The 26,302-nt window shown below is 51.2% G+C and overlaps 1 protein-coding gene across 1 annotated transcript; it reads left to right on the top strand.

The window, feature by feature from the left end:
• Positions 1-13,598: 13,598 nt before the first annotated feature.
• Positions 13,599-26,302, top strand: RASSF1 (Ras association domain family member 1; the record flags this gene model as incomplete). The annotated part of the gene is made up of 5 exons (XM_019547383.1): positions 13,599-13,794; positions 24,434-24,538; positions 24,772-25,066; positions 25,403-25,518; positions 26,174-26,302. Coding segments are annotated over exons 1-5 (810 nt in total), but the record flags the coding sequence as incomplete, so codon positions are not given.

Raw genomic sequence — 26,302 nt, 5'->3', positions numbered from 1 at the left:
GGTGAGGCCGCAGCTGGAGTACTGCGTCCAGTTTTGGGCTCCACAATTCAAAAGGATGTGGAGAATCTTGAGAGAGTCCAGAGAAGAGCCACGCACATGATCAGAGGTCAGGAAAACAGACCTTATGATGACAGGCTGAGAGCCATGGGGCTCTTTAGCCCGGAAAAGCGTAGGCTCAGAGGTGATCTGATGGCCATCTATAAGTTTATCGGGGTGACCACCAGGATCTGGGGGAACGTTTGTTCACCAAAGCGCCCCAAGGGATGACGAGGTTGAACGGTCATAAACTACTGCAAGACTGTTTCAGGCTGGACATAAGGAAGAATCTCTTTACTGCCCAAGCCTCCAAGGTCTGGAACAGTCTGCCATCAGAGGTGGTTCAAGCACCTACTCTGAACACCTTCAAGAGCAAATTGGATGCTTATCTTGCAGGGATCCCATGACCCAGCTGACTTCCTGCCCTTTGGGCGGGGGGCAGGGACTCGATGACCTTCTGAGGTCCCTTCCAGCCCTAATGTCTATGAAATCTATGAAATTTGTCACTCTGGAAGGGCATCATTGACTTGACTTGTGTACAGATATGCCCTGCCCCTTGGCACACCTAGAGGAGCCTAGAGTCCCAAATGTTTGCTCCCATAGTGGGAGGGAAGTTACCCAGGGGATTTGGCCTCCTGTGCTTCTCTGTTTTAGGAAGTTGATACAGCTCTGGCAACAGGAAACTCTTACCTGCTGACATATACCACATCTCCCCTCTGGCAGCAGCAGCCCAGTCATGGAGACAAGCCCGGAGTCTGTTTAAAGCCCAGCTCAGAAGTTCTCTATATTGAGGAATAGTACAGAATGGTGTCTATGGGGAGCACAACAGTTCCCTCTGGACCTTTTCCATGAGGAGGAGAAGACAGCAACTTAATTTTGTTTTAGTCCTGGAAGGAGAGCAGGGCTAGTGTGGGACTTGAGATGTCAGAGTAATGGAGGAACTGAAACATATAGTCAGCTGTACATGGGCAGAAGGTTTTGCCTTGCCCTAGGCCAGGGTTGGAGACAGGCAGGGTGGAATCGATTGGTTCCTGTTTATGTGCATTCCATTAGACCCATTATCCTGTGCATGCAGACTGCTTTGGTTATTGGTAACTAGCACTTCAGCCTTGGTTACATGGCCTCACATAGCACTGTATGAGAATAACTAACCTGGAACTGCAGCCAATCTAGGCTGATCCTTGCAGTTAGCAAATTTGTACTTTCTGGGACATGGGGCATGGGAATGCATTCCGTGTCTCCCTGTAGGCTGTGCTAGTGCCAGGCAAACTGCCCTGAGCTACAGCTGATGACCCCAAAGAGAGAGGCAGGGACATGTGCATCCGCATAGCTAACATGCCATTCACAAAATAGCCTGGCAGCATGTAACAGGGGGCTTCCTTGGGCCCAGTCTACCAATGGCCCGCCCACCTGTTTCTGGGCCAACCACCTGCCTTCACCTGCCATGCCTTGATGATATACAATTATGGTATTAATGTGGGGGGAAGCTGCCCATTACTTGCCCTGATGCCAGGGGGTGCTATCTGCAGCTCTGTTCCTCCTCTGCACCACAGCCCAAGCCTTGCAGATGGCATCCACAGTTCTTATAGTGTCACTGGCCCCACACTGTGCCCCAGGGTCCTTCAATCCAGACCCCAACCAGATCCCTCTAATCAGGTGGCCTTCTCCACCTTCATTCGGGGCTGCCTAGCTCCCCGAATCATCTCCCCTCTGGGGCGCGGTGCCCCCGGGACCTTTGGCCACACAGGCCCTGGCCTCGCCTCCAAGGCCAGTTGGAAATGCCAGGCCCCCAGCTCTGGGAATCCCTCGCGGTGGGCCCCTAGCCCTTTTGACCGTTCTGGTCCTGGCCCCAGCACTAACCAGTCAAGGGTATTCCAAGTCAGACTTCTGAATTTATAGCCCACTTTCTAACCTGGGTCCACCTTCTTGACCCTACTGTGGGGTAACCCACCCAGTTGTGGGAGCCAGGATTATTAAGACACCTCAACCCACCTGTCACCAGGCTGGTAATTGGTCTGGCATTTCCTGGGGGCTCCCATGCTACTGAGAGCCCCACCAGGCCACCCACTCCCAGCAGGTGCAGTTTTAGGTCATGCCCAGGACCAGGAGCCTCCAAACAATCCCCTTAAGCTCCTGCCCTTACCTCTAGGACAGGGGTGGGCAAAATGCAGCCCATGGGCCACATGCAGCCTGCCAGACTGTTCTATCTGGCCCGCGGGGCCCCTAAAAAATTTAGAAAATTAATATATATTAATTTATTGGCTGCCTGTTATGCTGCCCTCGATGGCTTGCCAAAATTCAGTAAGCACCACCCCCCGCCTGAAATAATTGCCCGCCCCTGCTCTAGGATGTTGCATTCAGCCTTGCCATCAGGCAATGTTACTGCCTGCCTGCCAGCAGCACACTGCTGTGTTTATATAGGCGGTCCAAGATCTAAAATGGCCGCTGCAACCAGGCACCTGCAGGCTGCTTGGTTCAGCCCTTAAAGTGGCAGGCACCAACAGTGCCCTGCCATACAGCACTTTGCTGATCATAATTTTAGTAACTGCCTAGTATAATGGTCTCCAGCCCACAGCTCATGGGCAACATGTTGCCCTCCATCATTACTTGTGGCCAAAGGAACTGGCGTATTAAAATTTAGTTTGTTCTCTCTGTCATCTTACTGTCCAATGCAGTACTTGCTCAGCAGTGGTGCCGTTAGGCCAGCAAAGGTTGAGACCATGGGATGACTAGTGTGCTACACCAGAAGTGCTATAGCAATTATGTATTAAACATTTCACCTCCCACTTACTCCTAAATGCAGCTGCCTCTAGGCTAGAATGCAGCTGCCTTTTTAATGACATATTACAACAGTGCATCAGGAAACTAAGTTCAACTGTGTCCAGTCTATACTGTAGGGGAATCTTGGTCAGAAAAATGTAATGACCTGTATTACAGTGTGGCTGAACACAGAGCCATCTCCCTACTTTTCTTGTGGAAAGAATGATAAAGATTAGTCAGTGATATGATTTTGGCAGAAGGCAGGATAGATTTGCACCTTATAGACTAACTAAATCATGGATGCATAAGTTTTCCTAACACATCTCCACTACCCCCATAATCACTACACCCCACAACAGAGCCATCAGCATTCCCAGATCTTACAGCTGCATCTCCTGAAATGTAATCTAGCTCATCCAATGCACCAAGTGCACTGATGGAAAATACATAGCAGAGACCAAACAACAACTGCGCACCAGACTGAATGCACACCAGAAATCTAGCAAAGATAGGAATACAGAATTACCTGTGGGGGCACATTTCTGACAAGAAAACCACTCTCTCTCCAATTTCTCAGTCCTGATCCTCAAAGGAAACTTACAAAACACTTCCCAGAGATGAGCCTATGAACTCTACTTCATCAGCCTCCTGGATACCAAAAATCATGGACTAAATATAGACATTAGATTTATGACACATTATAACCTGCCTGACAGCTGATTTCCCAGGTACTTCTCCACTGTTCATCCCCCTTCTCTCCCCCACCCACCCAGCCTGTCTCTCACCCATTGACCTTTCAGTCTACATTTTCACTGACTGCCTGTCTTGTATGCATACCAGTCCAGCCTCTCCCTTTTTTATTTTTCATTCCATCCAGGAAGAGCTCACACCAACTGCTGAAACTTCCTTAGCCTGACAAAGGGTTTTTGAACCTGAAAGCTGGCTTAAAAATTGTTCTTCAGCTATTTAAGTTGGTCTAATAAAAGATATCAGATTCCCACAAAGAACCTTGTCTGTCTAAGCTTTCCTAAGCCATCAGTCAGAAATTGGGCCCTTTGCCCTTCTGTAGTACAACTTCAGCCGTTAGGGGGAGCAAGAACCCTATTTAAACTTAAGAGTTCCTTTTGAAAAGATCATCTGACAATGGAAAAGTTGGAATAAACTTTCCATGGAGAATTAGTCATGGCCTTTTGATGCCTGTAATTGCCACGCTGTGGAACTGGATATGCTCTCTGCTTGATGCAGTCACTCCATCTCATATATTTCATTTGATGGATCTTAGGCAGGTAGCTCTGGGCAACTTGCAATGCATGGCAGTTTTGTTGTCTGGGGGCCTATGCAGTAGGAGGATGGTCCTCCTATTTTATGCCAAAGATCTTCCAGAGGTAGCACTGGTGATGGTGTTCCAAGCTTTTCAGGTGGTCTTTGTAGGGCATCCAAGCTTCACAGCCATAGAAAAGTGTTGGGATTGCCACAACGTTATACAGTAGGAGTAGGGCTGGACACAGGCATGGGCGAACTGGGTGGCCATCTGGGGCCCAAACAGAAAGGGGGCCTGAAAATTGTATGTTTATTATTATTATTATTATTATTATTATTATTATCATCATCTCTGGTGAAGGGGGTGGGGGCAATACTAAAAGTTCACCCAGGGCTGCCATGAGTCTAGGTACATCACTGAGTAGGAGCTTTGTTTGAGTCCTGATGTTGTGATTGTTGAATATGTGATGATTCAGTCTTCTGAAGGCAGAGCTGGCACATAGGATCCTATACTGGATCTCTTCATCGATGTTGGCCTTCATTGAGAGATGGCTGCTGAGGTTCATAGGTTCATAGATACATCAGATGACCCCAGCTAGATGCCTATCCAGCCTTCTCTTAAAGACTGCCAAGATAGGGGAAAGCACCACCTCCCTTGGAATCCCTTCCCAAGATTTGGCCACCATCACTGTGAAGAAGTTTTTCCTGATGTCTAGCTTAAATCTGCTCTCTGTCAGTTTGTGACCATTGCTTCTTGTTTCCCCAGGAGGCACCCTGGTGAACAGAGCATCTCCGGTTTCTTGCTGCGCCCCCCCCAATGAATTTGTAGCAGTCACAAGATCACCTCTCAGCCTTCTCTTGCAGCGGCTGAAGAGGTCCAGGTCTCTCAGTCTCTCCTCACAGGGCTTGGCCTGTAAACCCTTAACCATACAAGTGGCCCTCCTCTGGACCCTCTCGAGGTTATCCACATCCTTCTAAAAATATGGTGCCCAGAACTGGATGCAGTACTCCCAAGCTGCGGTCTGACCAATGCTGCATAGAGGGGAAGTATCACCTCCTTGGATCTATTTGTCATGCATCTGCTGATGCACGATAAAGTGCGGTTAGCTTGGCTGATGATTTCGTCATACTGACAACTCATGTTCATCTTGGAGTCCACTGGGACTTTGAGATCCCTTTCTGCTTCAGTGCTGCTGAGAGGGTCATTCCCCAGCCAATAGGTGTGCTGGATATTTTTACACCTTAGGTGCAGCACTCTGAATTTGTCCTTGTTGTACTACATCCTATTGTGTTCTGCCCATTTATCCAACCTGTCTGTGTCTGCCTGCAGTTGTTCTCTAACTTCTGGAGTGTTCATTTCCCCCCACCATTTAGTATCATCTGCAGACTGGGACAGAGTACACTTCACACCCACATCCAAGTCACCGATGAAGATATTGAAGAGCACAGGTCCAAGGACTAAACCCTGCAGGACCCCACTACCCACATCCTTCCAGGTCAATACCGACCCATCTACTATCACTCTCTGGGTGCGACCGCTAAGCCATCCACCAGACCGTGTAAATCTCTATATCACAACCTCTTTATTTATGAGAATGGGATGAGATACTATATCGAAGGCCTTGCTAAAATCCAAGAAAACGACATCCACCTCTACTCCCGTGTCTAAGCATTTTGTGACCTGGTCGTAAAATGAAACCAGATTAGTCAGCCTTGATCTGTCTGCTACGAATCCATGCTGGTTGCTCTGCAGCATTATTTTTCCAACTGGACTCATACAAATATGAGTTTTAATAATCTTTTCAAAGACTGTTCCAAGGATGGAGGTGAGACTGACTGGCCTATAATTACTTGGATCCTCCTTCCTCCCCTTCTTGAAAATAGGGACGACATTGGCCCTTTTTCAGTCCTCCAGGACCATCCCCAAGATCCATGAGTGCTTGAACAGCCATGCCAGTGATTCTGATATGACACAGGCCAGTTTCTTCAGTACCCTCAGATGAAGCTTATCCGAGCATGCTGACTTAAACACATCCAGTCCATCCAAGTGACTCTGCATCAAGTCAGCGTTGACAGTTGGTGAGCTGGTGTCCCTCTGATGCCCAACTAAGAACCCATTAGGAGCCTTATCTTGACTCTTGTTCAAGAACACCGACGCAAAAAACTCATTGAAGAGCTCAGCCTTGTCCCCTGTCTGTCACTAATTGCTCCTGCTTATTCAGTAGAAGTCCTTTGTTGCCCTGCACCTTCTTTTTACGCCCTGCATATTTAAAAAAAGACTTTTTGTTGTCTTTAACGTGTGTTGCTAGTCTTAGCTCTGTAGTTGCTTTGGCCTTTCTTACTGCCTCCCTGCAAGTGCGGGCCAAGTAGGTATATTCCTCCTTGGTAGCTTCTCCCTGCTTCCACTGCCTATATGCTGCTTAGTTTTTTTGCCCTTAGGCTCCCCTGGATTTCTCTGTTTAGCCATGGAAGTTTTTTGGCCCTTTCTCCCTCGCACTGGGATCTTCTCCCAAACCTCCTGTTGGCTTCTTTGAGGAACGACCACCCTTCCTGGACTCCCAGCTCTCCAATACTCTTCTCCTGCAGTGCGTCATTGACTAAACTTCTAAAGTCAATGTATGCAAAGTGTTCAGTGTTCTCCAACTCCTGTCTGTCAATGAGGATCTTTGTTGCGGGAGTTGATTGGTCTGGAGCAGACTGGTGAAGCACCTTTGTTTTTCTGATGTTAAGGGTCAGCCCCAGACTCTGGCATGTTTGAGAGAGGTAGTTAAGGGCCATTTGTAGGTCCTCCTCCATATGTGCAATGACAACACAATCATCAGTGTATTGAAGTTCCACAATCGAAGCCAAAGTAACTTTGGTTTTGGCACAGAGGTGGGAAAGATTGAAAAAGTTCCCATACATCCTGTACTTGATGCCAATGCCATGTGGCAGGCAGCCACAGGTGAGCATTTTGATGACTGCAAGAAAGATGGAAAACAAAGTTGGTATGATCATGCAGCCCTGCTTGATGCCAGTTTGAATGGCAAAGGGCTCTGTAGCAGAGCCATTGCATAGGGTGGAAGCAGTCATCTGGTCATGAAAGAGTCTTAGGATGGTGATAAATTTCCCCGGGCAGCCAAACTTCGATAAGAACTTCCATAGAACTTCACGGTTAACAGCTGAAGGCTTTGGTTAAGTCAATAAAGGCCATAGACAGTTCCTGTTGTTCTCAGCATTTCTCCTGGATCTGCTGGGCCACAAAAATCACATCCGTGGTGCCTCTCAATGGTCTGAAGCTTGATTGAGACTTGAGAAGGATTTCCTTGGGAAGATGGATATCCTCAAGGCAAACATTAACAAGTGTGTCATTGACATCACAAACTGGGAAACACTAGCCCAGGACAGGACTACATGGCAATGCCTATGAGAGAAGGTATACCTTATTTTGAGGAAAACCGTCTTACCTTGGAGGCAGCAAAACAACAGAAATAGAAGGAAAGGAAACAAGACCAAGAAATCCTCTCTTGGACCACCACCTATGGCATTTGCCAGAGAGTCTGAGGCTCTAGGATTGGCCTTCTTAACCATCAAGGGACTCATTTACAACCTTTCACTTGACCAGTGGGAGTAATCATCCATGACCATGAGGGATCACCACTGAGCAGGAAGATGAAGGATATTTTTGGATAGGTGAGGTTAATGTTGGGGGCAGCACTGGAAGATTCAGCTAATGGACTGAGCAGGGTTGATAGCTTTAAGATAGCAGACTACCTAAACACATCCAACTTTTCTAGGGGTGCACCAATAGAAATTTTTGGGGCTGATACCGATAGCCAATTTTTAAGGAGGCATATCAGCTGATACCGATTCAATTTCTGATGCAGCATGGAGGGCTGCATGCAGCTGGTAAGTCTGTTGTGGTGGAAGGGAAGGGGGAGGGAAGGAGTGTGGGGTGCAGATCAAGGCCCCTGCAGTGAGGGAAGGAGTGGGGCTGACGTAGGGGCTGGGGCAAGCGCTGCCCAGCCAGGGCAGGGTGGACACAGGATGGAGCACTCCTTCGGGGGTGCGTGCAGCTGCAGGAGCTGCCCCTGAAAGAGCCGTGGCTCCATCCTGCACCTGCCCCACCCTGCCTGGGCAGCACCTGCCCCAGCCCCACTCCCTCCCTCACCACAGGGACCTTGATCTGCCCCCTGTGCCCCTTCCCTCCCCACTCCCCATGCACCACAACAGACTTACCAGCTGCATGCAGCTCTCCAAGCTGCTGGCTGTGCTCCTCACCGCCTCCAAGCTGCGCTGCAATTGTGCATATGCACGTGCCATTTATAGGCCACATTATTGGCCACTGATGTATCGCTGCTCCTCTAATATCTTCTGGCCTTAACCATCTACAAAATTCCATTCTCCAAAAGCTGGTTCCCACTAATGCTGTGGCTTCTCTGTCCTGATGCTTCTGGGACCGGTGACTGAAAGGACTGGATTGGAAAGAATGATATGGTTTGCCTTTTAAAGTGCCACAGGACTGCAGGCAAAGGACCTTCTTGATGGTGAACGTGTTGTATGGAAGCCAACCTGATGCTGCAGCATCTTGACAAGGTAGAAATAAGGTTTTTTCCAGTCAGATGGCAAGAAGCTCCTTCACTGTCTTTGTTAGATGTATTTATTGGGGTTATTCTGATGCATCTTTCAGGAGTGTGTGTGTGCTGATAGAGAGGTTGCCATTGAGAGAATTGTGACATCCCAGGCCAAACCTCCTGTTGGCCAATCTGGTGACACTTGGTATTTTTGTGAGCTCCTGCTCTTGGGGTCAAGTGATTAAAAATGATCTCAGCTTCCATGCTTTTAAAGTACCTTTTTACCTCGCCCAGCTAGTAAAGAAAAACTTAGAGCCAGGACTCCAATGCTCCCTGAAGACTCAGGCCAGGCAAAAAATATAAATCATCCAAATATTCTGTTATCCTGTAAAGATGTTGCGATTTTTCAGCCATTCCCATGACCTCCTAAGGGCCTGACTGATGGTATCTGAGAGTTCAGAGTCAGTGAGTACAGTGCAAACTTGTGCTGGCAACAGAGACTCTATGTTCTTCTTTTTTCTTTTTTCCTTTCTCCCACTCTTGCTGTGGGGCTTTGTGAGCTATTTCTGACCACAGTCAAGCATAGCCAAGCAGAGGTGCACTTAGTTTCATTCAGTGTTAAACTGCTGCAGTTTTCCCACTTCCTGCCTTATGTGTATGTGTGTGTGCAGTGGGGGTGAGGTGCAAACATCAGGGTCTTCATTTTTTAGGCTGTTTTTGAACGCTTATTTAAACATTTTTTCTTTAATTTCAAAATAGGCAAACACATCTTAAAATTTCTTCTTGCACAAAATAGTTTGGGAAAATGGTGACTTTTTAGGCCAAGAAACAGCCTAAATTGAAATGAAGAGTGATTCTGCTTCCAGTTTTGTTCTTTAATTTTAAATGTCTCCATCCTTATTGCTCAGGTGAGGGGGGTAAAAAAGAAAAACAAAACATCTCTAGAATGTTTGGTGTTTCTGTTATGTCTGAATCTTCTTTGTGACTTCATAGTTGGTTGCCATGGAGAGAACTGTGATGTCACAAGCAATAGAGATTTCAATTTCATGCACAGACTTCAGATGGGAATAGCCAACAGGAGCAGACTGTTCCCATGCCAATGCCCCCAGTAACACAGAGCAAAAGGAGGGAAATAGAGAACTGGTTCTAACTGGGGACCAGCAGTCTCCTCATCTTGGCTCAATGCCAACCCACTGCCCCTGGCTCTGTTCAGTGCTAACCTACCCAACACTACCCCTGGCTCTGCTACCTATCTCTACAGCAAGCATGGGGCTGCTATGTCCTCCTGATCCCCAAGCCAAGCCCTGTAGGAAGATTGTTCCACTGAGTGCCCGATTGAGTTGGTGTCCTGAGCTTCTCTGCCCAGCCCTGACAGCTTCAAACATTGTCCTGATGCCCCTGCTCCCCGCAGGTGCTGGCAAATGGCCCAAGTTCCACAGCACTTAGCTTCCCAAAGCCCTGCTGCTTGGGTATCTGTGCAGTGTAGTCTGGGCCAGATCATCCATGTCTAAGAGTGACCCTGGAACCCAGCCCCACCAGAGAATGCACGGGCACCAGAGCAGTCATGGTGGACAAGATGCAGCAGGGCACCTTCTACAGGCACCTGAGGGAGGCCTCTGCTCATGTTGACAGTAAATATGCCTGTAGTGGAAATCCTGTTGAATCTGTGCTTTCCTAGCTGGTTTATTCCACTCCCTCCTGAGAGCTTGAACCTGGGCTGGCAGTGTAGGGATTCCGTCCAAACTGGGGGCCTTTCTGAGTTGGGGATACATAGCTCTGTCCTGGTGTGAGATAGATGGTCTGAGACTAACACTGTTACTGAAAAGGCTTTTGGAGCAAACATACAGCAGGGCTTTCACCAGAAGGCAGCAGGGGGGCAGAGAACAGGCTACAGTTTGGGGTATGGTAACTACTGAGGGGTCAAATGGCTGGTCAGGATGCAAACCCATCTCTCCAGGCTCATGCTGCTTGTTCCTAGCTACAAAGGTAACATTCAAGAGCAATAGGCCTGACCCTGCCTGAACCTAGCAGTTCTGGTAAATACAGTGTCCCAGGGCCTGCCACTCCTTCCTGCAGCCAGCTGGATTCCTACTTTGTCTGGCTCCCATCCGCCTCATGCCCTCTCCTTCCTCTTCCCACCCAGACTGCAAGTTCATGTGCCATTATCGTTGCCGTGCCCTGATCCGCCTGGACTGCAGCGGCCCTCGATACCAGGACGACTCATCTGAGGCCAATGAGCAGACAGTGGAGAAAGACACCAATGTGGTAGGAGCATGGGTGGGGGTTCTGATTTGTGCTTGAAGGCTGCAAAGTGCAATGAGTTTTCTTATACCAGAAGCAGGACAGAGAAAGGACTGGAGCAACTGGGTGCTTCCCCCCATCCAGCTCTCATGCCCAGACCCTTGCAGCATCTTTTGTTGGAAGAAGGTGGGACTGGAGTAGCTGGGAGGTCTCCCCACAGCCAGAGCCCCTGCCCTGCTCCCTGCATCATACCCTCCTGGGTAAGGCTGCTCCTAGAGTTCTCTGAGCCACTTTCCTTGCTGAGCATGTTACCAGCTCAGGATGGCGGTGCTTGGAGGTTCTGCCCCTCCTCCACACAGTCATTAGCAGCACTGAGTTGAGCTGGTGCTGAGGGCAGTGCATTGTAAATCTTGTCTTGGCAAGGGAGCCAACTTCAATTTCATCTTGAAATTGTCCCTCTGCTTTCCGCACCTGGGACCTCTCTCCTAATGCTTCCCCAGGGGCAGGTCAGCAGTGGGGAGCAAGTGAGGCCCATCTGGGAGAGAATATTGCCAATTAACTCAGTGCCACAGCACTGGGGCAGCTGCTTTATCACCTAGCAACAGGGCAAGTAGTGGGTACCCACCATCCTGCTGGGGATGCCTAAGGGCCTGGGATTCCCATCATCCCACTCACTGGCTGGTGCAACCATTACATGTTGCCATCACCCCCACCCACCTCTTCAGGCCCCAGCTCCCCTAAGCCATACAAACCAGCTGTCACTTCTGCCACACTATCACAGACCCCAAGTCCCCTCCCCTCCACAGACCTGCTATTAGCCCTTCCAGGAGCATGGAGGGAGCAGGGATCTGGGAGCTGTGGAGGGTAAACGTCAGTCCAGGGGCTGGAGGGAGCCTTGGAGCTTGGACAGATCCTGCCCTGTATAGGCTCCATTCAGCCCACCTACCTTGTGTTCAAGGTGTCTGTGTGTGAGGGGGTTGCAGTGGCTCTTGACCCATCTCTAGTACTCGAGGAATTTTAAATCAAGCCAGTGTGAAGTGCAATGTCTTTTCAGCTAGAGGGCCGGTGTTTTCCCTTAAAACTCCATCCTCATCCCCCATAAACACCCCTTCTTTGCCTCAAGCCCTGAAGGGCTCAGGAGAGGTCTGGGACAAGAGAACAAGACCCCTTAGGCTCACAGTAGCAGTAAGTCTCTGTGAGACTTTCCTCTCAGGCCCAAGGGCTTCCCTGCACTGGGTTCTTGGTCTGCAACCTGTGCCATATGAGAGAACAGAGTTGCTGTTTGAAAGCCGGAAGTTGCCACATCTGTTGAGCTACATACTCCCTTCTGTGACCTTGGCCTGCCTGCCAGGGAGCAGCTTAAAAGTTTTTGCAGCTGTTGCTGCTGCTAGCGTGGTTGCGATTTGAGTGTGGGGCCTGGTTTCTGAAGCAAGAGCATGAGTCGGAGTCTACAAGGGACACACTTGCCAACACAGCCGCCTGCCACCTTCCTGCCACATGGAGATTGCCCGTGTCTCCTTTCCCTCACCTGTCAGGTCTCCTGAGGGAATGCAAAACAGGTCCTCATATATTAACAATGGGGGGGTTCCTGCAAGGCTGAATTCCAGAGAATCTGGGTCACTATCTGGTAGTGTTTCATCCTGACAGCTTGGACCAAAACTGAGCAGGGGGGCTGAACCTCATGTTTGGGCTGAGCAGCTAGATACTGGTGTAAATGGACTATGAACCTGACCCAGCATGGCAGGACACCAGATATGGGCCAACAATGTGGCCCAACATGCCTTGCGTTCCTTTCTCTGAATTCTCAATTGCTCTGCCCTGTGCAGGGCCAGATCCCCCTGAGTGTCCCATGCTATTTCCCTTACTGCATTGTCCCCTAAAGGGTTACAAAGGCAGTTGTGCCTCCTCACTTGAGAGTGGGAAAGTAGAGGGGCTTAAGGAGACTTTTTAGAACAGGGATGACCCACTTGCTGCATGTGGACCACAAGTGGCATGGGCAGCCTGTGTGTGGCCTGTAGCAGATCAGGGAGGAAGTAGAAGGCAATGCAGAAGATTGGGCAGGGGGCAGAAAGCAGAGCAGCAAAATGAGCAAGGAGCATAAAGAAGAGCAGCAGATTGGGAAGAGGAAGGGGACTAGGGTGGCACTTCAGATGGGTGAGGGGCTAAATTTGTGGCACCCCTGCTAAAAAAGTTTGTCCCCCACTACTTTAGAATGATTGAATGTTTTTCTGGAGAAAAGTGTTGATGGTCTCATCAGCCTTATAGGCCAAAGTCCTCCATCCCAACAGCAAGAAGGGTGGGCAAGTGGTCAAGACTCCAGATTGGGGCTTAGGAGACAGCTCAGCTACTGACTTCTTCTGTGACCTTGGGCAAGTCCCTGTCCCTTTTTGTACCTCGGTTTCTCCATCCGTGTTGTGCTGAGGTGCTCATATGCTGCTGTGATGAGTGCTACCCAAATACCGCTGAGAAAGGCTTCTCCCCCATCCCTACACAGCACGTGGGTTTCTTGAAACCCCCTCACAGGGGGAAGAGAGTAGCGAGCTTCTCAGGACCCAGCCAGCCCTTGCTGGCTGTCAGTAAGTACTAATGCCGCGGGTCTGCAGTGGCTCCAGCCAGGGCGTGCGTGGAAGCGGGGGCCCGCGTCCAGGGCGAGAGGAGCGAGCCACGCCTGGCGCTGTCCCGGGGGCGGGGCCCGGGGGGCGGGGCCGTGTCCCGCCCCCCGCGTTGAGGCGGTGCCGGGCGCGGAGGGGTCTCACTTCCAACGGTCGCGGCGGCCGCGATGCGCGAGGGCGAGGTGGCGGCGGCGGCGGCGGCGTCCTGCTTCGACATGACGTGGAGCAGCACGGCCAGCAGCGGCTACTGCAGCCAGGAGGACTCGGACTCGGAGCTGGAGCAGTACTTCACGGCGCGCACCTCCTTCGCGCGCAAGCCGCAGCGCGCCAAGGTGAGGCCCGGCCCGGGCACGCAGCGCCCAGCGGTGTCTGTGCCTGCCCGGCTCCGCAGCCCGGGGCAAGCGGCGAGCAGACGGGCGGGTGGAGGGAGGTGAGGCCGCGGCTTCGGGGCCGGCGGCGGGGAGAGCTGCAGGCCGAGCGGCTGCTTGCCCCAGGATGGTCCCAGCTGCCTCTTCTGTGCCCGCGATGTGATTCCCTCCACGGGGGATCGCGGGTTTGCGGGGGGACCCGGCCCCGGTACACCACCAGGGGCTGTGCGAGCCCTGGGTACCTACTGGTCGCTGGTTCTTGTGGGCTGTATGGCTGCAGCTGCCGGCAAGCTACAGGGTTAGGGCCGTTTCCTCCCTAGCTAGGAGAGTCCCAGGGGCTCGTGTTAGTGATCAGCAGCGTCCAGGGACAGCCTGTCTATGATGTCCTCACAGAGGTTGCTTGGGGGAGGACCACCTTCGGGCAAGAGTGGAGATGGGCTCATGTTACCGGCTGCATTTCCTCTTGGTGCCTTTACTAGATCCCCGGGAATCTATCTGTGTTGTCCCTTGGCACAGCTAATGGCGTAAGCAGATGGTCGTAGATTAGGAAATGCCTAGGGGTGAGGCAAAGAGAAACTGAGATGATCTCACAAATCCAGGACATGCATGACCCTCTGCCTCTTCCCCGTTAGTGTCTAGGGGTGGGACATTGGTGTGTGTGAGTTGGTTTCCTGTAAACTGGTGACTCTCTTAGCTTGTGAGTGTGTGTGGCTCCAGTAGGGAGGGTGAGATGAGCTGGGGGAAATTATAGTTCTCACAAAAGTATATTGCTGATCTGGTTGGCAAAAAAAGCAGAGTGGGGGCTGGGCAAACTTCCACATACATCTGTACTAGTGCACTGGTCTTCTGGTCTACCAGTGCCTTTCCATCTCAGTCCACAGGCCCCTTCCCCTGCTATTCCAGCCCTAGGGCCTTTTTAGAGCAGCGTGGAATTTATTTGATGCATCTGTGATGTAGACCAAGGTCTGTTTAATTTTGGAGCAAAGGCAAATTTAAAACTACATATTTGGAGGCAAAAGGCCTGAAGGCCACTATGCAGCCCCCTGTCCTAGCACAGGCCATTGCAGTCTTGCCATTGTCAGCCCCTCTGCAGGCTTTGGTGCAAAGGGATTGATCCTGAATTGCCCAACAGGCCCCCTTCCAAAGCAGTAATCTCTGATACCTTTAGACTCCAACAGATTGATGCATCCTGCAGCAGACTCTGGAAACATCTGTGTATCTTCTTGGGGCAGGAACCATCTGCCTGCTTTGTCTGTCACCTGTCTCTGGGTTTCTGGTCCATGACTGAGTTTCTAAGTTCTACCCAATATAAAGAACAAAGCAGTTTTAAAATATGAAGTAGGTTGGTGGCTGAACCCTGTCTGGAAGCCAGATTAGTCATCTGCTTTTATAGTGAAGCATGGTCTAGTGCAGGGGTGGCCAGCCTGCAGCTCCAGAGCCACATGCAGCTCTTCAGACATTAATATGTGTCTCCTTGAATCTTTGCACAAGCACAGTGACCAGCTTAAGCTTAAGGGGTACTCTCGTCTTCCGCCCACCTTCCTCTTCAATCCTCATCAGTCATTGTTTGTATGTGAAGATCACTGGAGAGGTGTCTGTTGGTTAGCCAGGACTAGGAAGGACTTTGACACCTTGAAATCTGCGACAGTGCAGAAAGGAGGGGGTTGATCCTGCCTAGAGCAGGGAGCTGGACTAGATGACCTAATGAGATCCATTATAATTCTGCTTTCCTATGATCTTATGAAATGGGAGGTAATTTCACAGTTTTTGGTTTTGCTTGGTAATTGGGCTGCTGGGCTTTGTATTAGCTGGAGCCGTTTTGGAGAGGGGGCAGGAATTTGTTCCTGTGAGGATGACAAATGCATCTTTGGCCAGGTCTGGCTGATAGTGGGATGAACCTGCCTGGACATAAAATGGGGGTGTCCTTACCAGTGTGACTTTTCAGGAGGGAGAAGTAACTCTGGCTTCCCAGTGACCCTGAGGCTGCCCCTGACTTAATCTGAGAGCAGGTACTCTCAGTAGTGGTGGATGTTACAGGGTAGGTGAGTGTGTACCAGGTGCTGTCTTGTTCCTGTTTGTGTCACTTTGGCTTTGCTGGGTTTGGCCTTCTACAAGCTGCTGCTTGTTCAAGCTCCAGAGAGGCACAAAGCATGATGGTAGTTAATGGGTGTGTGATGGTAGTTAATAGAAGCATTTGATCTGCAGCAGCTGAGCCTGCCTGAGGGTGAGAGCTGGTGATGATGCTGTGGGTATGAGTATCCAGGGAGGTAGGGGGGAGGGTTTGGACAAGGATGACCGGGGGCCTTCTCAAGAGGAGGCCCAGACTGAGTCTGTGCTTTGTTCTCAGGACGATTCCCAGCTGCCTTCACTTCCAAGTGACTTCAGCTTTTTTTTGTATCTTGCCTTGGAAGTCTTAAGGAGAGATGGGGGCCAAGCAGGTTTTGCTCTCCTCCCTCTCCAGGCCTGCATGAGGAGCCATCTGAACCACATATGTGTGATGTCTGTTGCTCTGGGGGATGGGGGAAGTGATAGCAAGACTCACCCTCCCAGCCCTGGGACATGGTACTGTGCCTGTGCTGGGGGGGATGGGGTTAGTCACCCCTGACTAAGGCTGATGGAGCAGGGCTGTAATGTGATCTGGCTGAATCAGAGGCAGAGAATGAGAGGAAGGAGGGAGAAGTGACTCTGGAAGGGAGCAGAGGAAAGTGACTGCTAACCATTTCATGACCTGGAGCAGGGCCAGGCAGAGCCAGGGGTGGGCAGAGCCAGGGCAGCCATGGTGATCTGTGTGCCCAGTAGCTCAGTGGTGGGGGAAGAAGATGCTAGAGAGAGTTCTGACCTACCAGCCAATTGTGGCTTTAGTGATTTGTCCAAAGTGGAGGCAAATTTAGAAACAACTTGGAGCTGGGGGAGCTGGAGTCACACACGGGAAAAGAGAGCAACAAGGGAGAGACATACAGCCACAAAGAGGTTGGCAGGGTTGCGCTGGGAAGCGATTCTCCCCTGCTCCCCCTCCCTCATCCTCCCTTGCTGAGCAGAGAGGCAGGGACTGTGAAACTGCAGCTCCAGTAGCACTTCCTGCCCAAAGTTAAAAGCTTGCTGGGCTCCAACAGTCCCAGGCTCCTAAAATATGTAAACAGTTTCCCCTCAGCCTGCCTGGAGCTGGGGTGAAAATCCACTGTGTTTCTAGCTGAGCTTCAAGGAATCTGGACAGGGGCCAGCCATAGACCTCTTCTTTCCTATGGCCTGAGAACCTGATGCCAGCAGCTTGATGGGTGCTCCTTCCCTGATCTTCCTATGGGGAGCAGTGACATAGTCTGGACCAAGTGAGATATGCCAGGGATATAGCAGGGATCTGTGTCTACAGCTCTGTGGGAGGTGGTGTTTGTTATGATTGTCTAGAGTCATGTCATGTCCAGAATGCCACACTAAGAAGGCAGGGGTGGGTCCTTACCCTATGCTGGCTGGCTGAAGCCCATGTGGTAAGGGCAGCCATTGTGCCCATGTTCAGTCAGACGGTTATTCAAGGTAGTAACAGCCCAGGGTAGCACTGGCATCCAGGGTAGGAAGGAATGTGGCCTGACTGGTAGTAGTAAGGGACAGACTGGTCCAAAGAAGAGACTCTCCAGGGCAGAACAGCTGGATACACTGTTTGGGTATAGGGGCGGACAAGTGGGGTTTATATGACACTGCTGATCTCCGTGTTTGGATTGCTGAAATTCTGCTGGTTTGCAGGACTGTCTCCCACCAGTCAGGGCCTGCAGGGAGTAGCTTGTGCCACTGCTAGTTGTCCCCATGGAATGCCTGTGCCACACACGCTTTGGCACGTGGCAGGCTGGCCCCAGCAGTCTTACCTGGGGACCTTTTGGGGATGCAGCAGTGGCAATCCTGCCACTCTGAGCTTGGCTGGCAGTCGCAGTGTAGCTCTGACTGCCCAGGCTCCAGCTTTGAGCAGCACACACTGCCCCCATTTGCACTGCTCTGCTTTTTTTTTTTTTTGTGCAGACACCTTCCACCATGCTGCTCCCTTGCAGCATGGAGAACGCCTGAACGTGGGGTATGTCACGGCAGTGCCAGACTGCATGGCTATGCTCATCTGGATGCAGCACTGGCACCCAGCACTCAGTAAGGTGATATCCTGTGGCAGGGTTCAGGGCTCCAGTCTAGAGGTTGGGCAGGCTAATCCCATCTTGTACCTGTTTTCAGGCATGCAGTGGAGGCATTGATTCGTCACTGTTTTGGGTCTTTACAGTGTACCTATGCACTTGGCTGTGGAGTTAAGGCCTATAGCGGACTCTGATCTTTTGTGGCTCAGACTTAAGCGGGGTGGGGGAGAGCTGTACCACATGTTCCTGCCTTTCTTTAGTGGCTAGCCAACCCTCTGCTGTTTCCACTGTGGAGCAGCAGAACTGACCACAAAGCTGCTGTAAGCAAAATGAAGCAGAAGTCAAACAATGCTGGGCTGAATGAAGCAGCAGCTGGTTGTCTTGCCTGGATTGGAACCCAGGAGACAGCTGGCACAACAGGCCCGGGGAGTGGGGAGGATCTTGAGGTACCCTGGTTGAGCTGGCAGCACCCCCCCCCCATGGTCTGAATCCTTGTTTTGGGGTAGCTGGCAGGGAAGGTCCACATCCAGAGGGTTCCTGCATGGGATGTGGCAGCCTGTGAACAGGTGGTGGTGTATTTTTCCCACCCAGCTCCACATGAGAGCAGGCCTTGGAGAAAGCTCCCTTTTGTTCTGTAAACAGGATGCCTGTGTCCCTGCCTGTGACTTCCCATCCTGCCACCACAAACTCCCAGGGAGCTTTTCTTCATCTGGGATGGGCTGTCCTCCCTGCACCCCACCCTCACAGGCTTCCGTCTGCTCTTTTCCTCAGGATGCAGATATTTCCCATTGGGTTCTGTGGTCAGATCTCTGTGCATAGGAAATGTACTCCACCCCAGTGCATGCCCATGTTCCCCCAAAGCAGGTGTGACTGGAGAAACCTGCTTGCCTAGATTTCTAGAAATCTGTTGCTGATGCAGGCTAGCTCCCAGGGTGCTTTATGCCAGGCCCTGGAATCATTCCATGGAACTTCCTTCTCATGGGGTTTACAGTCTGTGCCCAGATCACTTGTACACTGGGAGTGATGTTATCAACTTACATTTATACTGCAACCCTCAAGTTTCTTGTGCCCACTAGAGCTGAAACTGGGCAAAATCCCACAAACTCAACCCTGCTCCCAGGCTCTGGGACAGTCCAAAGCCTAATACCATGTTTTAGGACTGCAGTGATTAATAGTACAGTTACACTGTAACACCCAGGAGTTTAAAGATGCCAAATTCCTGTCTGAAAGGCTGACCTGAAGAGATGGACAAATTTGGATTGATGCTGTAATTCATTTTTAAAACTTCTTCAGGAAAAGTAGACGTTTCCTGTCCTGTCTTCCCTGCTTTGTTTGGAGGTCACCTTGGAGAACTAAGGAACTGGAGTGAGAGTTTTCTCAGCCCTGAATTGGAGGGTGTTGAAATTAATGCCAAGGGTTTTGTTTCTTCCTACTTTGTTAAATATCTTGTAATCCAAGTCTGGTGTTTGATATCCTTCCCCTGAGGTCCCCTAGTTCTCCAGAGAGTCTTCCAGGAAAAGGAGGGGAAGGGTTGCTGTGCTTGCTGTTAATCAGTGGCGTTGCAAACCTGCCTACTGCCATGGAGAGATGTTGTGCATTGGTCACACCCAACACATAACAATATTGAATAAGTGCCTGTGATTGCCCTGCTGTTGTTTGTGCTTCAGGCCCCACAGCCTGTTGTACTTCTTGGTGTTATACACTGTGTCTTTGGAGTGGAGCTCTTGGGAGGGTCCTTGCTCCCTCCTTCCCTCTCTCTCAACCAGGAAATAAGGGCATAGGACACTGAATGATACCTAGAGGAGGGAATGGAAGTCCCTCTGCCTTTATATTACTACCTAGGAGAATGGATTGGGGTGGGGGCAGCATGGAGGGAGAGGCAGGATCTTTGTGGAGGAGGCTGAGAACTACCCTCTGGTAGATAGTTTCATAGTTAGTAGGGTTGGAAGGGACCTGAGCAGATCATCTAGTCTGACCCCCTGTCATGGCAGGAAAGAGTACTGGGGTCAAATGACCCCACTAAAGTGTTCATCATCAGCTTTTTTTGCTGAAATGCTCCAGTGCTTCCTTGGCTGACATGCCTATTGCCTGATGCCAGGGGCTTGAGTAGGTGAAAGAGGGCCAGCAAGCACTGGTGGCCAAGTGCTATAGAAGGGACAGTTCTGTGGCCAGGGGGAGATGAACACCACTGCTTCTTTCCCACAGGGCTCTCCAGCTGCCCATGCCTGAGAGAGATGGACCAGAGAAGGGCATCAAGGGAGATGGCATAGCACCTTTCCCCACTGCCCTCCTTGTTGTCAAAAAGGGTAAACATGAGGTGTTTGCCAGTGAAGAGCTGATGGCACTGATGAAAGCAAGATACTGAGCAGGCAGGTGGGCACAGGAAGAAAAGGGGCCAGCTGTGCAATTCATGATGTAGTTGCTGCTGTAGACCTGGCTGGACCTCAGCAGGCCTGTGTTTCTTAGGGTTGCTAACCCTCCAGGATTGCCCTGGAGTCATCAGGAATTCTAATATTATAAAAGCCTTGGTCTGACTGGATGCCAAGACAGCCAATCAGAGTGCAAATAAAGCGTTACGGACAGACAGAGTGCTCCAAGAGCATTTGGACTGCAGGTAGCAGCACCGTGGCGGAGCGCTGCCATGACAGCAGGGGCGACGGGGGCCAAGGCCAGCATAGCTGGGTCCCTTGCTCCATGGAGGTGGTGGCATGTGGGGGTGGGGAACAGGGTTGGACCCACGGCGGTGGCACGAGGGAGTAGGGGAATGGGCCTGGGCCCACCGCAGTGTGGGGGAACAGCAGACCCTGATGGCACCATGGCAGCGGGGAAAGAGGGGAGGGAGCAGGGGGGCAAACAGCTGGCCTTGGGCAGGGGGGACCACTCCCAGGAGGTGGTGGCAATGGAGTGGACGAAGTGGGGCTGGCCTTACCACCTGCTCCCTGGATGCGGCAGTGGCATGGGGTGTTGGGTGGTGATGCTCCCCATATGTGCTGCCCCACCCTTGGTCATTCATGGGGTGGGGAGGCAGGTGGACACTGAGAGGGGGCTGGCCTGATAGCACAATGGTGGGAGGGGGGGCATGCCGGGCCCGACCTGGCCCGGAAACAGTGGCAAAGCTGCGGGGGGGGGCAGGGGGCTCTGGACATAGGCCTCTGTTCCCACCTGCACCCCACCTCTCACCTGTCATTCTTGACAAGCAATTGGTTAGTTAAATATAGATTTCCAGGAGACTACTGAGAGTCACCCAGGAGATAAATTATGGAACGTTCATTAAAATATATATTAAATGTTGAATCCAGTTTATACAGTAGTCTGGTAGATTTTTAAAATGTAATAGTAATGTACATTTGCCTTCCTGACGTAGAGTCTACATACCACAATCTGTAACTGATATATGCAAGCATGTGGGCGTATTCACGTTGTCGTGGGCACGTTGGTGTTTCAGAAACCTCCTGGAATATATTCAAACAGAGTTGGCAGCTCTAGTGTTTGTTCTTGTGTATGTGTCTGTAGGATATGACTGAACCACACAATGGACGGGTATGCATTTGTGGATTTGACTGTATGTCTATACAGCTGTCCGTAGGTGTTTTTGTGCACACATTTTTGCATGGTATGTCACACTAGACATGCAGGTATCTGTTGGGGGAGATGTTTATCTCCCTTTGGGTGTGGATCCTTTGGGGGCTGCATGCATCCATCTCTGGGGTGGCAATATTTTGGGAGGGATGCATCCACCTCTAAAAGGAGTCTGAGTGCAACCCAGGACCTTGTCTGAAAGGAAGATCCTGGGGGATTGGTTTGGAGAGGGAAAGGCTGAGGCTTGGGTCTGCTGCCTAAGGAATGTTCTTGGAGAGTGGGAAGGGGACGGAGGAGCAGACACTCCTGTAGCCAAGACCCCTTCTCTGAGAGTCTGTCTTCTCCCCACTGGGAGCCGTCCCTACCTTGGGACTACTTCCTTCCTGCTCCTCTGTTGCCCACGTGCCACTGGCTTTGCGGTGGGAACGGAAGTGGCTCCCAGCAATCCCAGGAGAGCTCCTATTGGTCTATGGTGAGCTCATCTGTGATTCCCCATCTCCGCCCCCCTGCACACATTTGTTGGGGGGGGGGGGGGATGATGTCAGCAGGAAGCGAGGCTGATGCAACAGGGTGAAATGGAGTTGTGTGGAGGCAGCAGAAAGACAGCTTGGCCTTCCCTCTGTGTGTGTCTGTGCAAATTTGGAGCACAGCTCTAGGAATAAGACCTGGTAATGTGAGAGCTGAGGCTGACCATGTTTCTCAGTGTTAAAACGTTGCTCATTACTGTGGCATCTGGACACTGCACCAGGCTTGGGATATGTCCCTGGAGGAGAGACAAGATCTCTTGTGCCAAGCCTGACCAGTATAGAATGCAAGCAGGGTTGTTAAATCCATGCCTCTGTTACAGGCCTTTGATACAGTGCAGTCTACACCAAAGGCATCTGTGCAGGGAGCAGATGAGCAAGGTTAAGACAAAAGCAGCATGCGTCTTATGGGCTTGCAGTTAGTCTTGCCTTGTGGTGCTGTGTAACATCCCCCTACAGATCAGCCTATGTGCTGCCCCAAGAGCTCCACCCCTCTAGATCTGACCAACTGGTGTCGACTTGGTGAGGGACAGTGGGGAGAGAACAGGTAGCAGCCCCAAGCTGTGTTCTTTCCTTGCTGTACCCTCTCCCTGTTGGGGCGTATGGCCCCTGTGCTCTCCATGTGAACCCTGATATACCCAGTAGGCAGGAAGTCACATGATCAGACTGAGCCCATCTGGCTAATGCCAGGCTGTACTAGGGTGGTGCAGAAGTACCATATGATTAGGAACCTATTTAAATCACAGTTTTGCAATTCTCACAGAAACTGTGAAAAATGGTGATCACCTTGAAAACTGGCATTGGTCATGATGTTGCAGGAGATAAACCAAAAAAATTTAATAAAAATAAAAGGCTGGCTCCCCAGCCTCACAGCCCACCTGGGATGGGAAGGTGCCAGCTGGTGGGGTAGCACAAAGGGCAGCAGCCAAGATGGTGGATGTCCCCTTGTGCCTCTCTGCCAATCAGTGCTGTGGGGTGGGGCTGCACCAAGGGCAGCCAGCATTCAAGATGGTGGCCACCCCCTAGTCCCTTCTTCCCCTGTGGGCCTCTGCCAATCAGGGGCAGAGGATGGTGCCTCTTCACCATCAGCGCCAAGGGGCAGGGCCACCAAACCACAAAAATTGTTTTCCCTTACTGCCAGTTAGGTAGGTCCCTACATATGATACATAGGGGCAAGGACACCATTAAAACTGCTTTGCAAAGCATCAGGGCTCCAGAGATAGCATCTACTGTTTGAGTCTCCTGTGTGGTCTTGTCCAATTTCCATGAATGTAGGTTGGGCTATATCAGTACCCAAGTGATCAGGGATGTGATAGTATACACATCTGCCTCTGAAGGGTGTGGCTGGCTAGAAAGTGCCTTTTAGACCCCCTCCTGCACAAGAACCAGTCTCAGGCTATCAGCCAATGTTGTTCTGGCCGTTGTTTCTTCAGTACTAATATTTGTCCAGAGTGCCCCTAGCTGCCCTTCCTCTGCCTTCTTCCTTGCTTGATTCCTGTTTTATCAGGCCCTGGAAGCTTCTGTATGGCTGAATGTTGCAGGGCAGATACCGTGCTTTGACTGACAGCCTCTTGGATCTCTGTGCAGTCAGTGAGGGAAGAGCCTCTTTCCCTGGGTTGGATATGGGTCCAGAGCTCTGGCCCTGAGAGAGAACGTAGCAGGGTTACTTTTCTCTCTGAACTTGCTCATTGCACAAGGCATCTGCCCAAGGGATTTCTTGGCAGATTCACAGAGCAGGAAAAGCAGGAGGACAGCAAAGTATGCCACCAAGCTGCCCCACCCCAGCCTTTGGGCATGTAAGGAGGCTGTGATGATGAGAAATATCCACAGTACCTGCCTCCTGATTGGGGGAGGGCAGTTTCACCTAAAGCATGAGGCTAATCCACAACTCCCCACATACTGCCTGACTGACCCAGGACCAACCAGCCAGCACAGCACCTGCCCAGCCTGAAATCCAGCCATTGGTGTAACTCTCAGCACTGGGCTTGCTCCCACTAACCACTGTGCCTCACCCATGATTTATACTAGACTGGGGACAGGGGCACAAACTCCACAAGGACCTGTCATCTTGCTCCATTGAGGCTTCTCCTTGGAACCTGAATAGAGGTCCTTGTTCAGAGAACAGTCAGCCTCTGCTCCTGAAGATGAGCTCCCCACATGCTGAGACAGCTGAGTGTGGGAGGAGTGGGGAAACTCAGCCTTCTCTGGTCGGAGAGCTCTGGGGCCCAAAGATACCATATTCCACAGCAAGGCATTGTGAGTAATGCACAACGTCACCTTACAGAGTATTGACTCTGATACAGGCAGCCTGAGCTACAGAAGGCTGTGGGGAGTGGCTCAGACCCCTCCACTCTTTAGGGATATGGACTAACTCAGGATGGCTTCCTCTTGCAGGATGAGCAGATCGACTGGGAGAAGCCAGTTCTGAGCCAAGCTGAGACTGAGCAGAAGATAAAGGAGTACAACAGTCAAATCAACAGCAACCTCTTCATGAGCCTGGTAAGGCCTCTGGGTCAGCAGGGTCTACATGTACGGGTATGATGAGAGCACAGGACTTTATAATTTCTGATCTGAATGAGAACTTCCTATCCATTCCAGGGGCTACAGGAATCCAGATCTGGGCCTTTTCTACAGGGCCTGCCCCTAGATCTGATGCCCAGTTTCTTGCCCAGCTTTGCCGCATTGTTCCTTGTTTTTGCTAAGACCACCCTGTTTTTGGTATCTTTTCACAGAACAAAGATGGCTCCTACACGGGTTTCATCAAGGTGCAGCTGAAGCTGGTCCGGCCAGTCTCTGTGCCAGCCACCAAGAAGACACCCACCATCCATGATGCCAAGAAAGTGGCACGCTCCCAGGCAGTGAAGCGGCGCACATCATTCTACCTGCCCAAAGACACAGTCAAGCACTTGCACATCATCTCCCGCACACGGGCCAGTGAGGTTATCGAGGCCCTGCTCAAGAAATTCATGGTGGTTGACAATCCCCACAAGTTCGCTCTATTTGAGAGATCTGAGAAGGAAGACCAAGGTACTGGTATCCCCCTCTCCTCACCTGAGCTCACTGTCTGTCCATCTGCCTTTTACTGCCTCTATATCAGCCACCTTTTAAAAACCAAATCCAACCAGGTGTATTCCTGCTGTATATTCCTGCTGACAACACTGAGCAACCTGAGCTTGATTCTCACCCTGAAGCACTGTCTCTGTCCTGCTCCTTACAGTGCCCCCTACTGGAGCTGTGATAGTTGGAAGCTCCACCATAGCCAGTGTTCCTGCCGCATTCCATATTGCTGCCCCTGCTGCGAGAGGCTGGAGCCAATTTGCTCAGTGTTACTGATACATGTGTGTCTGATTGGTGCCATTGCAGTTTACTTGCGGAAGTTGCCTGATGACGAGCAGCCCCTGCGTCTTCGGCTGCTGGCTGGCCCCAGTGAGAAGGTCCTCAGCTTTGTCCTGAAGGAGAACGAGACTGGGGAGGTCAATGTAAGTATAGGAACATCCCAGTGTGGCATTGCTGGCCAGTACCTGGAAACCAACAAGGCTCCTTCTGTGCGAGGAAGGATGTGACAGTACTGCCCCCTGCTTGCTGCCTTGCTAAAAGGCCATGGCAGTTGTTGCTGTTCTGTCCACCAGGAGCAGCTAGAATAGCACATGCGTCTTGTTGGTGCTGTATGTGGGGGAGCACTGCAATTTACTCAGCAATTTACCCATTCAGGAACAGTGGCAAGGAAGAGCCATCAGGGTCTGAGATAGGCACAGTGAGATGGAACTGAAGTAGCCCCCCCCTGCTCTTCCCCCCCCCCACTCCCCAACTCAACCCTGCTATACAAAGAAAGAGCAAGCTGAACACTGTTGATTTATTCTGCTTTGTCAGCGCTGGGGTGTAGCTGAGAGGATGCCGTTGTGCAGCCCACAGCTGTTCCAGTCAGGGACCCCACTGATGCAGGCAAGGATTGAGAGGCAGCTGCTCTGCTAGCCTAGCCTTTGGCTCTTTTGCCCTTGTATCCATGTCCACCGAGAAACTTTGCCAGTGTCTCTGTCCTGATCCCACTTCTGCAGTGAGTAGTGTTGGGTTTGTGGTGTGTGCTTCTGTGTCTGAGGGGGTAATGGTGCTGCCTTGCTGTGTTGTCCCCTGCAGTGGGATGCCTTCAGCATGCCTGAGCTGCACAACTTCCTGCGAATCCTGCAACGGGAGGAGGAGGAGCATGTCCGGCAGATCCTGCAGAAGTATGCCCACTGTCGCCAGAAGATGCAGGAAGCGCTGGCT

This window comes from Crocodylus porosus, unplaced genomic scaffold (assembly GCF_001723895.1).
Source record: "Crocodylus porosus isolate Cpor-Errol unplaced genomic scaffold, CroPor_comp1, whole genome shotgun sequence".
Taxonomy (NCBI): Eukaryota; Metazoa; Chordata; order Crocodylia; family Crocodylidae; genus Crocodylus; species Crocodylus porosus.
This window is presented reverse-complemented; position numbering and strand designations above follow the sequence as displayed.